At 35.2% G+C, this 14234-nt stretch overlaps 2 protein-coding genes across 2 annotated transcripts in view; both read left to right on the top strand.

Annotated features, from left to right (window-relative positions):
* Window positions 1-9113: 9113 nt before the first annotated feature.
* Window positions 9114-12749, top strand: LOC142235768 (uncharacterized). Its single transcript, XM_075307025.1, has one exon. The coding sequence runs from the start codon at window positions 9114-9116 to the stop codon at window positions 12747-12749; it is 3636 nt and encodes a 1211-aa protein (XP_075163140.1).
* A 64-nt stretch (window positions 12750-12813) lies between these two features.
* The window catches only part of LOC142235767 (uncharacterized), a 79435-nt gene continuing 78014 nt past the window's right edge, over window positions 12814-14234 (top strand). The window contains exon 1 of the mRNA XM_075307024.1: window positions 12814-14138. Coding sequence (XP_075163139.1) covers window positions 12814-14138 — 1325 coding nt within the window. The remainder of the gene's footprint in view (window positions 14139-14234) is intronic.

Here is a 14234-nt window from a genome sequence, read left to right as displayed (position 1 = left end):
AAGCAATTTTTTTGAGGGTGTAGCGACGCCATTTATGTGTCAGACGGGGACTTATCAGCCAACCTGTTATTAGAAATAAAGGAAAATTTGAGTCACTTTTACAAGTTTTCGTCTTAGCAGTGGCGATTTCATAAGGAAAATGTGGGTATTTTGGTCATTTTTGCCCAGATCGGAAAAGCATATATATGGAAGCTATATAGAAATCTGAACCGATTTCAACCAAATTTGACATGCATACTTAGTATTTTAATTCTACTCCCCGTGCAAAATTTCACGTAAATCAGACTACAACTTTGAACTCTGTGGTCATATGACGGAAAATCGGGCGAAAGATATATATGGGAGCTATATCTAAATCTGAACCGAGTTCAATAAAATTCAGCACACTCAACTACACTACTAATTGTACTCCTAGTGCAAAATTTCAACCAAATTGGGGTAAAACTCTGGCTTCTGGGTCCATATAAGTGCATATCGGGCGAAAGATATATATGGGAGCTATATCTAAATCTGAACCGATTTTTTGCAAAATCAATAGGGTTCTATTCTGACAAAAACAGGAACTTGTGCCAAATTTGAAGGCGATTGGACTTAAACTGCGACCTAGACTTTGATCACAAAAATGTGTTCACATAAAGACGAACGGACGGACGGACGGACGGACGGACGGACGGACATGGCTAGATCGACTCAAGGACCCACTCTGAGCATTATTGCCAAAGACACCATGTGTCTATCTAGTCGCCTTCTGGGTGTTGCAAACATATGCACTAACATAACATATAATACCCTGTTCCACAGTGTGGCGCAGGGTATAAAAATTTACAAAATTTTCTATAGAAAAAAAATTACAAAATTTTGTATAGAAATCAAAAATTGCAAGATGGGATTTTTTATTTAGTAGTCTTTTCCTAAAATTTTGGTAGATTATTTTTGGATCGAGTGTAACCGTGTAGCTACTTGTGTAGCGTGTAGCGTAGGATTTCTTTGTCGGCCGTTTGAAGGCTACATTTTGTGCCAAAGGTAGCCAATTCAAATAAATTTAAAATGTTTCTAAAATTTGATATTATTTTCTACATTGTTGCTTTTGTTCCATTACATATCATCCACCCTGGTGATGCAACGTATCATGAATTCAAGGAATTGGAACAGTGCAACTGTCCGATATTGGGTTGCCAAATAACCACCACATAGAAGAAAGCTTCGTAGTATTAACGAAATTTGTTATTAAAATTGCTCCAACAACACACTTGTTTATTATTAATCTACATATTCAATATATCAGACGTTTCTAAATTAAAAATATTTTTCTTTACTTTAAGGATTTTTTTTTACTTTAAAGACATGTGACTTTAACGGAGGGGCACAAATTTCCAAGATTGATGTAATTAATGATCAATGTAAAAATTTTTTGAAGCAAAAATTATAAATTTTCATTTAATTAAAATGTCATTTTTTTAAGAAATTTGTTCTTAATATTGTATAAATTGCGAGTCTTAAAATTTAAGCTGCATAATCATTCATATTAAGACAATCCTTTTTTTATCAGTGTGGATATTCGAGTGATTTCGGTTTGTACACACAAAAAAATTTTTTTCTGATTCAATCACGAAATTAATTGATCCAATTAATTTTTTAATTGATATGTCTTCAATCACATAAATGATAGTATCAATTAAAAATTAATTGATCCAATTAAAAAATTAATTGATACTATTAATTTTTGTGATTGATTTTTGTTTCAATTAAAAATTTGTTGATTCAATTAAATTTTTAATTGAATATGTTTTAAAACTCAATTAAAATTTTAATTGGAAAATTTTTCGTGAAATTTTTTTCTGTGTAGATAAAGGGTGATTCTTTTGAGGTTAGGATTTTCATGCATTAGTATTTGACAGATCACGTGGGATTTCAGACATGGTGTCAAAGAGAAAGATGCTCAGTATGCTTTGACATTTCATCATGAATAGACTTACTAACGAGCAACGCTTGCAAATCATTGAATTTTATTACCAAAATCAGTGGCAGAAAATCCGCTTTTTTATCGACAAATTTTGTTCAGCGATGAGGCTCATTTCTGGTTGAATGGCTACGTAAATAAGCAAAATTGCCGCATTTGGAGTGAAGAGCAACCAGAAGCCGTTCAAGAACTGCCCATGCATCCCGAAAAATGCACTGTTTGGTGTGGTTTGTACGCTGGTGGAATCATTGGACCGTATTTTTTCAAAGATGCTGTTGGACGCAACGTTACGGTGAATGGCGATCGCTATCGTTCGATGCTAACAAACTTTTTGTTGCCAAAAATGGAAGAACTGAACTTGGTTGACATGTGGTTTCAACAAGATGGCGCTACATGCCACACAGCTCGCTATTCTATGGCCATTTTGAGGGAAAACTTCGGAGAACAATTCATCTCAAGAAATGGACCGGTAAGTTGGCCACCAAGATCATGCGATTTGACGCCTTTAGACTATTTTTTGTGGGGCTACGTCAAGTCTAAAGTCTACAGAAATAAGCCAGCAACTATTCCAGCTTTGGAAGACAACATTTCCGAAGAAATTCGGGCTATTCCGGCCGAAATGCTCGAAAAAGTTGCCCAAAATTGGACTTTCCGAATGGACCACCAAAGACACAGCCGCGGTCAACATTTAAATGAAATTATCTTCAAAAAGTAAATGTCATGGACCAATCTAACGTTTCAAATAAAGAACCGATGAGATTTTGCAAATTTTATGCGTTTTTTTTTTTTTAAAAAGTTATCAAGCTCTTAACAAATCACCCTTTATTTAATACGCCTTTTCTCTTAACTTATTGCAGTCTTTATTACTGTAGGAGCTTATAACAAGTATATACGGCCGTAAGTTCGGCCAGGCCGAAGCTTATGTACCCTCCACCATGGATTGCGTAGAAACTTCTACTGAAGACTGTCATCCACAATCGAATTACTTGGGTTGCGGTAACTTTTGCCGATGACAAGGTATCTTAAAACTTCCTAATACCGTAATATATACCACGTAGTCCATACACACAAAAAAAATTTTTCTGATTCAATCACGAAATTAATTAATCCAATTAATTTTTAATTGAAATGTCTTCAATCACAGAAATGATTAAAAAATTAATTGAAGGTCAATTAAAAAGTTAATTGATCCAATTAAAAAATTAATTGATACTATTATTTTTGTGATTGATTTTTGTTTCAATTAAAAAAAATTGTTGAATCAATTAAATTTTTAATTGAATATTTTTTAAAACTCAATTAAAATTTTAATTGGAAAAATTTTCATGAAATTTTTTTGTGTGTACGTGGTATATATTAAACTTAAAATGGCCGATTAAATACGTATATAATTAAGTTTGACAAAATCTTCTATAGAAATAAAATTTTGACACAATAAAATGTTGACAACATTTTCTATAGAAGTAAAATTTGGTCAAAATTTTCTATAGAAATACGATTTTAACAAAATTTTCTATAGAATTAACATTTTGACAAAATTTTCTATAGAAATAAAATTTGTACAAAATTTTCAAAAGATTTAAAATTTTGAAAACATTCTCTATAGAATTGAAATTTTGACAACATTTTCTACAGAAATAAAATTTTGCCAAAATTTTCTATAGAAATAAAATTTTGCTAGATTTTTTTTGCTCGAGTGGCAAGCATGATTATCGGCTGTATATAACTATAGACCGATATGGACCAATTTTGGCATGGTTATTAGCGGCCATATACTAACACCACGTTGCAAATTTCAACCGGATCGGATGAATTTTGATCGTCCAAGTGGCTCCTATATACTAATACAATGTACCAAATTTCAGCCGGATCGGATGAAATTTGCTTCTCTTAGAGGATCCGCAAACCAAATCTGGGAATCGGTTTACATGGGGGCTATATATTATTATGGACCGATATGGACCAATTTTTGCATGGTTATTAGGGACCCTGTACTTACACCATGTACCAAATTTCAGCCGGATCGGATGAAATTTGCTTCTCTTAGAGCAATCGCAAGCCAAATTTAGGGGTCCGTTTATATGGGGGCTATACGTAAAAGTGGACCGATATGGCCCATTTGCAATACCATCCGACCTACATCGATAACAACTACTTGTGCCAAGTTTCAAGTCGATAGCTTGTTTCGTTCAGAAGTTAGCGTGATTTCAACAGACGGACGGACGGACGGACATGCTTAGATCGACTCAGAATTTCACCACGACCCAGAATATATATACTTTATGGGGTCTTAGAGCAATATTTCGATGTGTTACAAACGGAATGACAAAGTTAATATACCCCCATCCTATGGTGGAGGGTATAAAAATAAAAATAATTTTTGTTTTCAATCAATTTTACTTGAACACCTTTTTCAAACTCAATTACAATTTTTATTGAAAAAATGTATTGTTGAGCAGTTTGTTTCTGTGTTCAAATCATTGGGTCCTCAAAAAATCCGAGTGAGAAGGAATGATATCATTTTCTTCCATATCAGCAATTCCGTTCACAGTAGGAAATTAATCTAATAACTCATAAACATTAGTCTTTGCAAGCGGCACCATACAAAGACACCATCAAAAAATAACTTTTTTTTTTGCTTTCAGAGACCAATGGTAATTTTTCATTTTCATCCAAGCAAATCCTCAGCAATGTCCGAATGATAGATAATTTCGGCTTGGATTATGATCATTTATTTATTCATACCTGCAGATTTGATCCGAATTAATAACATTTTCGCTTATGGATACATTGAAATTATGGAGCTTCTACATGTGTGTATGTGTGTGTGTATTAACCCAAAAATGCTACCCCATATCTTTCTATATTTGTATTTCTTTGGCTATGGTTCTCTATGTGGACTAAGAGAAGAATTCCTAATATTTTTGGACTTTTCATAGCTTAGCTGGCTTCGTTTGATATTGGTCTAATTTTTGGTGGTTTCACCACTCACCACCATATGCGGATGGACTATGGTTGTGGCCGCCGCATCTACTTAAATGGCAAGGTAGTATGACTGAGCAGTATGATTGATATTTGCAACACATTAACCTGACAGTAAGCGGCTTCAGATTAATGTTTGGACATGACAGCTTTTGGTTGCCCACATTAAACTTTATCGAATTTCCTCGGTTGGCCAATGGTGTTTTAGGGTGTCCATGCACTGAAATAAATATTGTCGTGAGGTCTAATATTTTATGTCTTTAAAATACGAATACAAATTTTGCTTAGCATAGAAGACGCATTTCTCTAATATAAAGTTTTTTCCTTGTCCAAAAGTCGATAAGCTTTTCAATGAAATTGTGTTGTCCTTATAATTAAGTCACTTGACTTCAAAATGGGTATCATAACATGAAAGAAAAAATGTTTGGGCTAAAGGTCAACTTGACTTTAATAATTCAGAAAAATTCTTTAAATTTCATGAAATTGTCATTAAATTTGCTGCCTTTTGGCATCTTGACTACTAAGCAAATAATCGTTCAAATATAGGACATGTTTTTCAACACTTTATTTTAAAGACGTTTTTTTATCTAAAACATAGCATAATTTCTACTGCACTGTTAGAAAAATATGTTTTTCATATGTTCCGATATAAACAAAATATGTTTCGGGCACAATTTTTAAACACAATATATTTAAGTGCAAACATGTAATGTTCCTAAACTAACACTAAATGTTTGGGACACATATGTTAATATGTTAGAAATATTATGTTTGAGGCATGAATATTTCATAAAAATAATATATGTTAATGTAAACATATATAAATTTACAAATTTCGAGTAAACATATATAGGTTGTGATATTTTATTCAGAGGCGACAGAGAGAGAGAGAGAGTATAGAGAAAGAAATAGAGATGCACGCAGAGAAGGAATATGATCACCTCAAACATGTTTCAAGAGCAAAATGTTATTTTTGTATGGTGACCATGTAACATGTTTGTCAGTAAAATGTTATTTCTCGTCAAATATAACCTGCTTGCCGAAATCAAATACATGATTTCCGAGAAAATAACATGGTTGCGAAAACCATGTTACATGGTCACCACCCAAAACAAAAAACATTTTGCTCTTAAAACATGTTTGAGGTGATCATATTCCTTCTCTGGGTGTGGAAACCGAGAGGGTTAACGAAAGATATCAACATAAAACAGCGAGAGAATCCAAAGAGAGCAATTTCAGTGAAACCGCTTGTATGTTGTTTCGGAAAACTGTTTTATGATAAGGCCAAAAATTTGATATGCTTAAGTCTAAATATTATTTACTTTGAATATTAGAATGAGCATTCGGAGTAATGTGAATAGACATTCGGAATCAATAGAATAGACATTTGAAAAAAAACAGCATGTGTTTTCGTCTTGAGAGCAGCATTTTATGTATGTGTGGACATGTGTTTTGTTTATCATTTTGGCCTTATGGGCACAATTTTTTCTTAGTTCGTAAAAAGAAATCGGAACGTACGAGGAGTAAGTAAAAATGTTCAACCAAAGGAAATTAAAACAAGTATATACGGCCGTAAGTTCGGCCAGGCCGAAGCTTATGTACCCTCCATCATGGATTGCGTAGAAACATCATCTAAACACTGCCATCCACAATCGAATTACTTAAGTTGCGGTAACGCTTGCCGATGGCAAGGTATCTTAAAACCTCCTAACACCATCTTCTAAATTGTATGTAAGTCCATACGTGGTATATATTAAATCAAAAAAGATCGATCCAATACGTATATAATTCAGTTTGACAAAGTAGACATAAAATTTTGACAAAAATTTCTACAGAAATACAATTTTAACAAAATTTTCTATAGAAACAAACTTTTGACAAAATTTTCTATAGAAATAAAATCTTGGTAGATTATTTTTGGCTCGAGTGGCAACCATGATTATGAACCGAATAAAATTTGAACAAAATTTTCTATAGAAATAAAATTTTGACAAAATTTTCTATAGAAATAAAATTTTGACAATGATGAAAATTTTATTATGAACCGAATAAAATTTTAACCAAATTCTCTAGAAATAAAATTTTGACAAATTTTTCTATAGAAATAAAATTTTGACAAAATTTTCTATAGAAATAAAATTTTGGTAGATTATTTTTGGCTCTAGTGGCAACCATGATTATTTTGGTATGGTTGTTAGCGACCATATACTAACACCACGTGCCTAATTTGAACCGGATCGGATGAATTTTGCTCCTCCAAGACGCTCCGGAGGTCAAATCTGGAGAATGTTTTATATGGGGGCTATATATAATTATGGACCGATATGGACCAATTCTAGCACGGTTGTTAAAGATCATATACTAACACCATGTTCCAAATTACAACCGGATTGGATGAAATTTGCTTCTCTTGGAGACTTCGCAAGCCAAATCTGGGAATCGGTTTATATGGGGGCTATATATAATTATGAACCGATGTGGACCAATTTTTGCATGGTTGTTAGAGACCATATACCAATATCATGTACCAAATTTCAGGCGGATCGGATGAAATTTGCTTCTCTTTGAGGCTCCGCAACCCAAATCTGGGGATCGGTTTATATGGGCGCCATATATAATTATGGACCGATGTGGACCAATTTTTGCACGGTTGTTAGAGACCATATACCAATACCACGTACCAAATTTCAGCCGGATCGGATGAAATTTGCTTCTCTTTGAGGCTCCACAAGCCAAATCTGGGGATCGGTTTATATGGGGGCTATATATAATTATGGACCGATGTGGACCAATTTTTGCATGATTGTTAGAGGCCATATACCAATACCATGTACCAAATTTCAGCCGGAGCGGATGCAATTTGCTCCTCTTTGAGGCTTCGGAAGCCAAATCTGGAGATCGGTTTATATGGGGTCTATATATAATTATGGACCGATGTGGACCAATTTTTGCATGGTTGTTAGAGACCATATACCAACATCATGTACCAAATTTCAGCCGGATCGGATGAAATTTGCTTCTCTTTGAGGCTCCGCAAGCCAAATCTGGGGATCGGTTCATGTGGGGGCTATATATAATTATGGACCGATGTGGACCAATTTTTGCATGATTGTTAGAGACCATATACCAACACCATGTACCAAATTTCAGCCGGATCGGATGAAAATTCCTTCTCTTTTAGGCTCCGCAAGCCAAATCTGGAGATCGGTTTATATGGGGGCTATATATAATTATGGACCGATGTAGACCAATTTTTCAATGGTTGTTCGCGTAAATTTCTGCGAACCAATTACATGTTAACAAAAAAATAATTCATGTCAAAATAAAACTAAAATCATTTACTAAAATTTTTATTTTATATATATATATATATATCAATGTTTGTACTTATGTAATTTTTTCTCAGTATATACTCAGCAATAGATATTTATGTTGTCGCTCACTTGATTTGCAATGTTCTAAAACAAAAACATACTAACATTGTAAACATACATACACCTACTTACTTAAATATTTATTCCAAAGTAATGACAAACAAACTAGGTGAGCAACGAACATACAAACGTACTAACATATTTTGATCTTCACTACACTTCGGCCTCGGCGAGATCATCGGCTTTGTTTTTAACTTCAAAGCTTATATTAAATATGTAAACATTTAAAGAATTTCAAACATTATGTTTTAATTTAACGAGGCCTAGGTGTAACTTACATGCATAAAAAATTCTAATGAGAGATTAGAGAAATTTTTCAATATTCCAATGAATTTTGAAATTGGGTATTGAGATCAGACTGAAAATTATTCTTTTTTTTCTGTTTTTGGCTGCTGAACAATCCAGATCGTAAAATAACTGAACTAACCCATAAACTTTTTTTTCAGCAATTTGTGTTGAAACATTTGAGTATATACTTTGTTACTTAAGTAATAAATTCTGTGCAAATACTCAGTGTTTGAAATATTCTTTTCTTTTCTTTGGGAATTTTAATCGCGAATAGGTTTTCTTTCTTTTCGAAGACAATTCTTTAACATAAAATTTGGTGCCGAAACCCGGGAAATTTATCGAGTTTTCCATACCGCGTGTGAAATACAGTGAAATTGCTTTTTGTGCTCATCGGTCTTCAAAATAAATCTACAATTTTTTGTGCACGTGTTTAAATAACCAAAAGGAGCATGGATATTTTGATAAAAGAACAAAGAGATTTGTTGCAATTATTGATAAAATATGAATGTACATTAAAGAATAAATCCAGAGATGAAAGAACCCATGGTTATTTAAATGCACTTGCTCAAAGAATTGATGATTTGTTTTCTAGATTTGAGGGGCAACATGACAAAATAGTGCGAGAAGCTCGCGAGACTTCATTAGATGTTCATGATGTACCGTATTTGGCCGATGATGTTTATTTTACCTTTTCTGATAAATTTTTGACGATAAAGGGCCAGATAATTGATTCGTTACCAGATAATTCGGTAAGCCAATCTCCAATGGCGAGCACTTTTGCTGCTCCAAATATTAGGTGTGAGACTAGCGTGATTTCTGATTCAAGGCTTCCTAAGATTAATTTGCCCAAATTTTCAGGGGAATATATGGAATGGGTTCCATTTCGAGATATATATTGCTCCCTAGTACACAACAACGATTCTCTTAATAAAGTTCAGAAATTTTACTACTTGAAGGGCACATTGTCTGGAGAGGCAGCGAATCTTATTAAGGCCATATCGGCCACCGAAGCTAATTACGAATCAGCATGGCGGATGTTGGAGGCGCGTTACCATAACAGGCGTATATTGGTTGGGAGTCTCATATCGAAATTGTTTGCTATACCGAGGTCTGATGGAAGTTTTCAATCCATTAAATTGCTTTTGGATTCTGCCCAAGAATGTCTTTCATCGCTTGGTAATTTAGAAGTAGACACAGATAGTTGGGACCCAATACTATTACATTTGCTCATTCAGAAGTTGGATTTACAAACACGTAGGGATTGGGAAAATTCCCTTAACTCTAATACTGATTTACCTACTCGTTCTCAATTTTTTTCATTCCTCGAGAGGACATTTCGAACATTAGAGTCATTGGTTGATGAATTTCCCTCGAGTTCTAAGTCTAAATCTTTTAAAAATAACAAGGGGTTCACCCCTGCTAAGAAAATTTGTCATGTTAGCAAGATTTCTAAACAAAATTCTCCTGTTTGCATTTATTGTGAGAAAAATCATTGGTTATCAAAATGTTATACTTTTTTGGCTTTACCACTTTCGACCAAAAATGATTTTTTGATCAATAAGAAAGTGTGCCGCAATTGTTTAGTTACTGGTCACGAACCAATAAATTGTACATCACCTTTTCGGTGCATTTCATGCAAACAATTGCATCACACAATACTTCATCAGGATGAGCCTATAGATGCTGGGCAACATTCTATTTCACCTTCCATTTCCTCGCCTAATTCTGGGCATAACACCATGACACGAGTTACATCCCATACCACACATTCGCTCCAATCAGTCCTTTTGTATACTATTCGATTAAAAGTGTTTACTTTTCGAGGAACGTTCACTTTACGTGCTCTTTTAGATCCAGGCTCACAGGGAAGCCTGATATCCGAGTCTGCTGTTCAATTGTTAGGATTGAAGAGGGCTAAAACTCATTCTAAGGTGATAGGTGTGGGCGATGGATGCGGAAATTTAGCAAGATATTCAGTGGATGTCGATCTCTATACTCGTGACGATCGACTTGTTTTGACTTGTACCGCTTTGGTCTTGTCTAACTTATCTTCGTATTCTCCTGATTTCTTTACTAAGCACATTTCTTTGCCTGAGATTGCTGTTGGTAATTTGGCAGATCCTCATTTCTATATGTCAGATCCAATAGATTTGATTCTTGGTTCCGACGTTTGTTCCCAAATCAAAATTCCTACGGAATCGTTTGTCCATGACAAAATGTTCTTTCAAAATACTCACTTTGGCTGGGTATTTTCGGGGTTAAGTGGTAGTATTTATTCTCATAGAATCCATATACATTGTGCAAGCCTCGACGGTATTTTGCGATCATTTTGGGAACAAGAGGAAATACTTCCTAAAAGAGATTTGACAGATGAGGATTTGTCCTGTGAGAATTACTTTAGTAACTCGACGAAACAGGGAGAGAATGGTCGCTATATGGTAAATTTACCATTTAAATCGATTTTAAGGGACAATTCCTGTCCTACATTGCATAATAACATTATTAATGCATGCAGGAGGTTCCGTCAATTAGAATTATCTTTTTCGAGACGGCCGCAATTTGCGGACGATTATAAAAGATTCATGAGGGAATATGAATCCTTAGGGCACATGACAAAAATAGGACAGTACCCAGGTGGTGTTCGCTTGAATTCATATTTTTTACCTCATCATGGCGTTTTGAAAGAGACTAGCACTACCACCAAATTACGTGTTGTTTTTGATGGTAGTAGTCACCAATACGGTTATACTTCTCTTAATGAGGAACTTTGTAGTGGGCCTCCTCTACAAAATGATCTCCCTTCTATCATCACGAGATGGCGGAGGCATAAGATAGCATTTAGCGCGGACATTGAAAAAATGTTCCGACAAATTGACGTATGTCCTGACCATAGAAAATTTCAACAAATTTTATGGCGATATGAGCCTTTTGATGAAATTTCTATATATGAACTGAACACGGTTACCTACGGTACTACTAGCGCTCCTTATCTTGCCATTCGTGTCCTTCAGAAACTTGCGGAAGATTTTAAAATTGTTTTTCCAAAAGCTTCCCAAGTTTTAGTTTCTGATTCGTATGTTGACGATATTATTTCTGGGGCTGACAACATTGAAGACGCCAGACTTTTGAGGGACAATTTGAATGAGCTTTTGCGAAGGGGTGGCTGTAATCTACGCAAGTGGATCTCAAATTCCAACGATTTCTTGGAAGACATTTCTAAAGAGGATAGGGATCCATCCATTACATTAGGATTCGACCATGATAATGTGGTGAAAACGCTTGGTCTCCAATGGAATACACGGACCGATTCCTTTTCTTTTAATGTGAATCTTGATGATATCTCTCATTTCACCAAGCGACTTATATTGTCGGAGTCGGCTAGACTATATGACCCTCTTGGATGGTTGACGCCATCAACAGTTATAGCCAAGTCTCTTTTTAAGGCCCTTTGGGAAAATGGTTTAGATTGGGACACGGAGATTCCCACTGATATTAGAAATACCTGGCTTAAGTACAGGAATTCTTTGAAAACACTTGAGAATTTGAATATCCCACGATGGTTTAGTTGGTCACCCAATTGTTACATTGACCTTCATTGTTTCTGTGATGCTTCGAATATTGCCTACGCAGCAGTTGTGTATTGCAGAATTGTTTCGGCTGGTAAAATATTTGTTAATATATTGCAAGCCAAGTCAAAGGTGACACCAATCAAAACGATATCAATACCCAGATTGGAACTTTGCGCTGCTAAATTGCTTGTCGATCTTACTAATGGTGTAAACCAATCCTTGAATGGATTTGGTATTCGGGACATATTTTATTGGAGTGATAGTTCTACAGTTCTTAGCTGGCTTCAAAAGCCACCTTCGACTTGGACTGTCTATGTTGCCAACCGAGTCTCACATATTCAGCACTATTCTAAACCTCGCCAGTGGAGATATGTACCATCGTCCTTGAATCCTGCAGACGGAGCTTCAAGAGGCGTTTTTCCTGATGAATTAATCAGGGATGAAACCTGGTGGTATGGTCCCAAATTTCTTTATGAATCTCAGTCATCTTGGAACATCGGAAGAGGAGAGAACTAAAAAGTTATCTTCGCACAATTTGACTGGAAACATATATCCCGAAGTACTTTCTCGATTTTCGAGTATGCAAACTTTATTACGTACTTTATCATTGTGTTTCCGATTTATTTACAATTGCAAACATCCTACTTTAAAAATTACCGGTTCGCTAACGCTGGCTGAAATTAATACTACTCTTCATCGTATTATTAAAATCGTCCAGGTTATAGACTATCCTGACGAATTCAAACTTCTGCGTATCGGCAATACTTTGAAGGGAAGTTCCCTAATTAAGCTAATGCCCTTCATTGATAATGAAGGACTACTACGGGTAGGAGGTAGGTTGCAAAATTCTAGTTTTGCTTTTGACATGAAACACCCAATTACACTTTCGAAGCGAAACCCTTTATCATCACTTTTAATTCTCGATTCACACGAGAAAACTTTGCATGGTGGCATTACTTTAACAATGTCCTATGTGGGTCGTAAGTTTTGGATTATATCCGGTAACCAGCTGGCTAAAACGATTATTCATAAATGCATGAAATGTTTTAGATTTTCAGCGAAGACTTCACAACAAATCATGGGTAATTTGCCCGCTGTTCGTTTAAACGCTTCTCGGCCATTTAAGCATAGTGGAGTAGACTATGCTGGTCCAATAATGTTGAAAAATTCATCTCTTAGATCAACGATTATTTCTAAAGGCTACATTTGTGTATTTGTTTGCATGGTCACAAAAGCTTTGCACTTGGAAGCCGTTTCAGACCTCACTACAAATGCATTTATGGCAGCCTTTAGAAGATTTGTTTCTCGAAGGGGTACATGCACGGATATCTATTCAGATTGTGGTACTAATTTTGTGGGTGCGTCTAAGGAACTCAAAATACTCTTCAATAGGAGTTCAAAATCATTACCCGATGACCTTCGACACGCCCTTAGTTTAAATTGTACGAATTGGCATTTTATTCCACCAGCCTCTCCCAATTTTGGTGGTCTGTGGGAGGCTGGTGTCAAGTCTGTGAAGCATCACTTAAAACGGATAGTAAATGATAGGCTTTTGAATTTCGAAGAATTATCGACTCTTTTGTGCCAAATCGAAAGTTGTCTAAATTCTCGACCTTTATGCCCTCTCTCAGCAGATCCAACAGATTTTGAAGCCTTGACTCCAGCACATTTTCTTATAGGTGAGCCTACAAACTCTGTTCCAGAAGAGTCATTACTTGACACAAGTTCAAACCGTTTATCACGCTGGAAAAATATTGAAAAAATGAAACAACATTTCTGGAAAAGATGGCATAGTGAGTATATTAATCGCCTTCAAGCAAGACCAAAATGGCTTAAGGAAAAAAAAAATGCAAAAATCGGTGAACTCGTACTAATATCAGATGAAAGATGTGCTCCCGGACAGTGGTTACTTGGACGCATTGTTGACACTCATCCTGGACCTGATGGAAAAATAAGGGTGGTATCTGTTTCAACAAAAAATAAAATTACAAAAAGACCTCT

This window comes from Haematobia irritans, chromosome 4 (assembly GCF_050003625.1).
Source record: "Haematobia irritans isolate KBUSLIRL chromosome 4, ASM5000362v1, whole genome shotgun sequence".
NCBI lineage: Eukaryota > Metazoa > Arthropoda > Insecta > Diptera > Muscidae > Haematobia > Haematobia irritans.
Note: the sequence above shows the minus strand (reverse complement) of the source record. Positions and strands in the feature narration are given on the sequence as shown.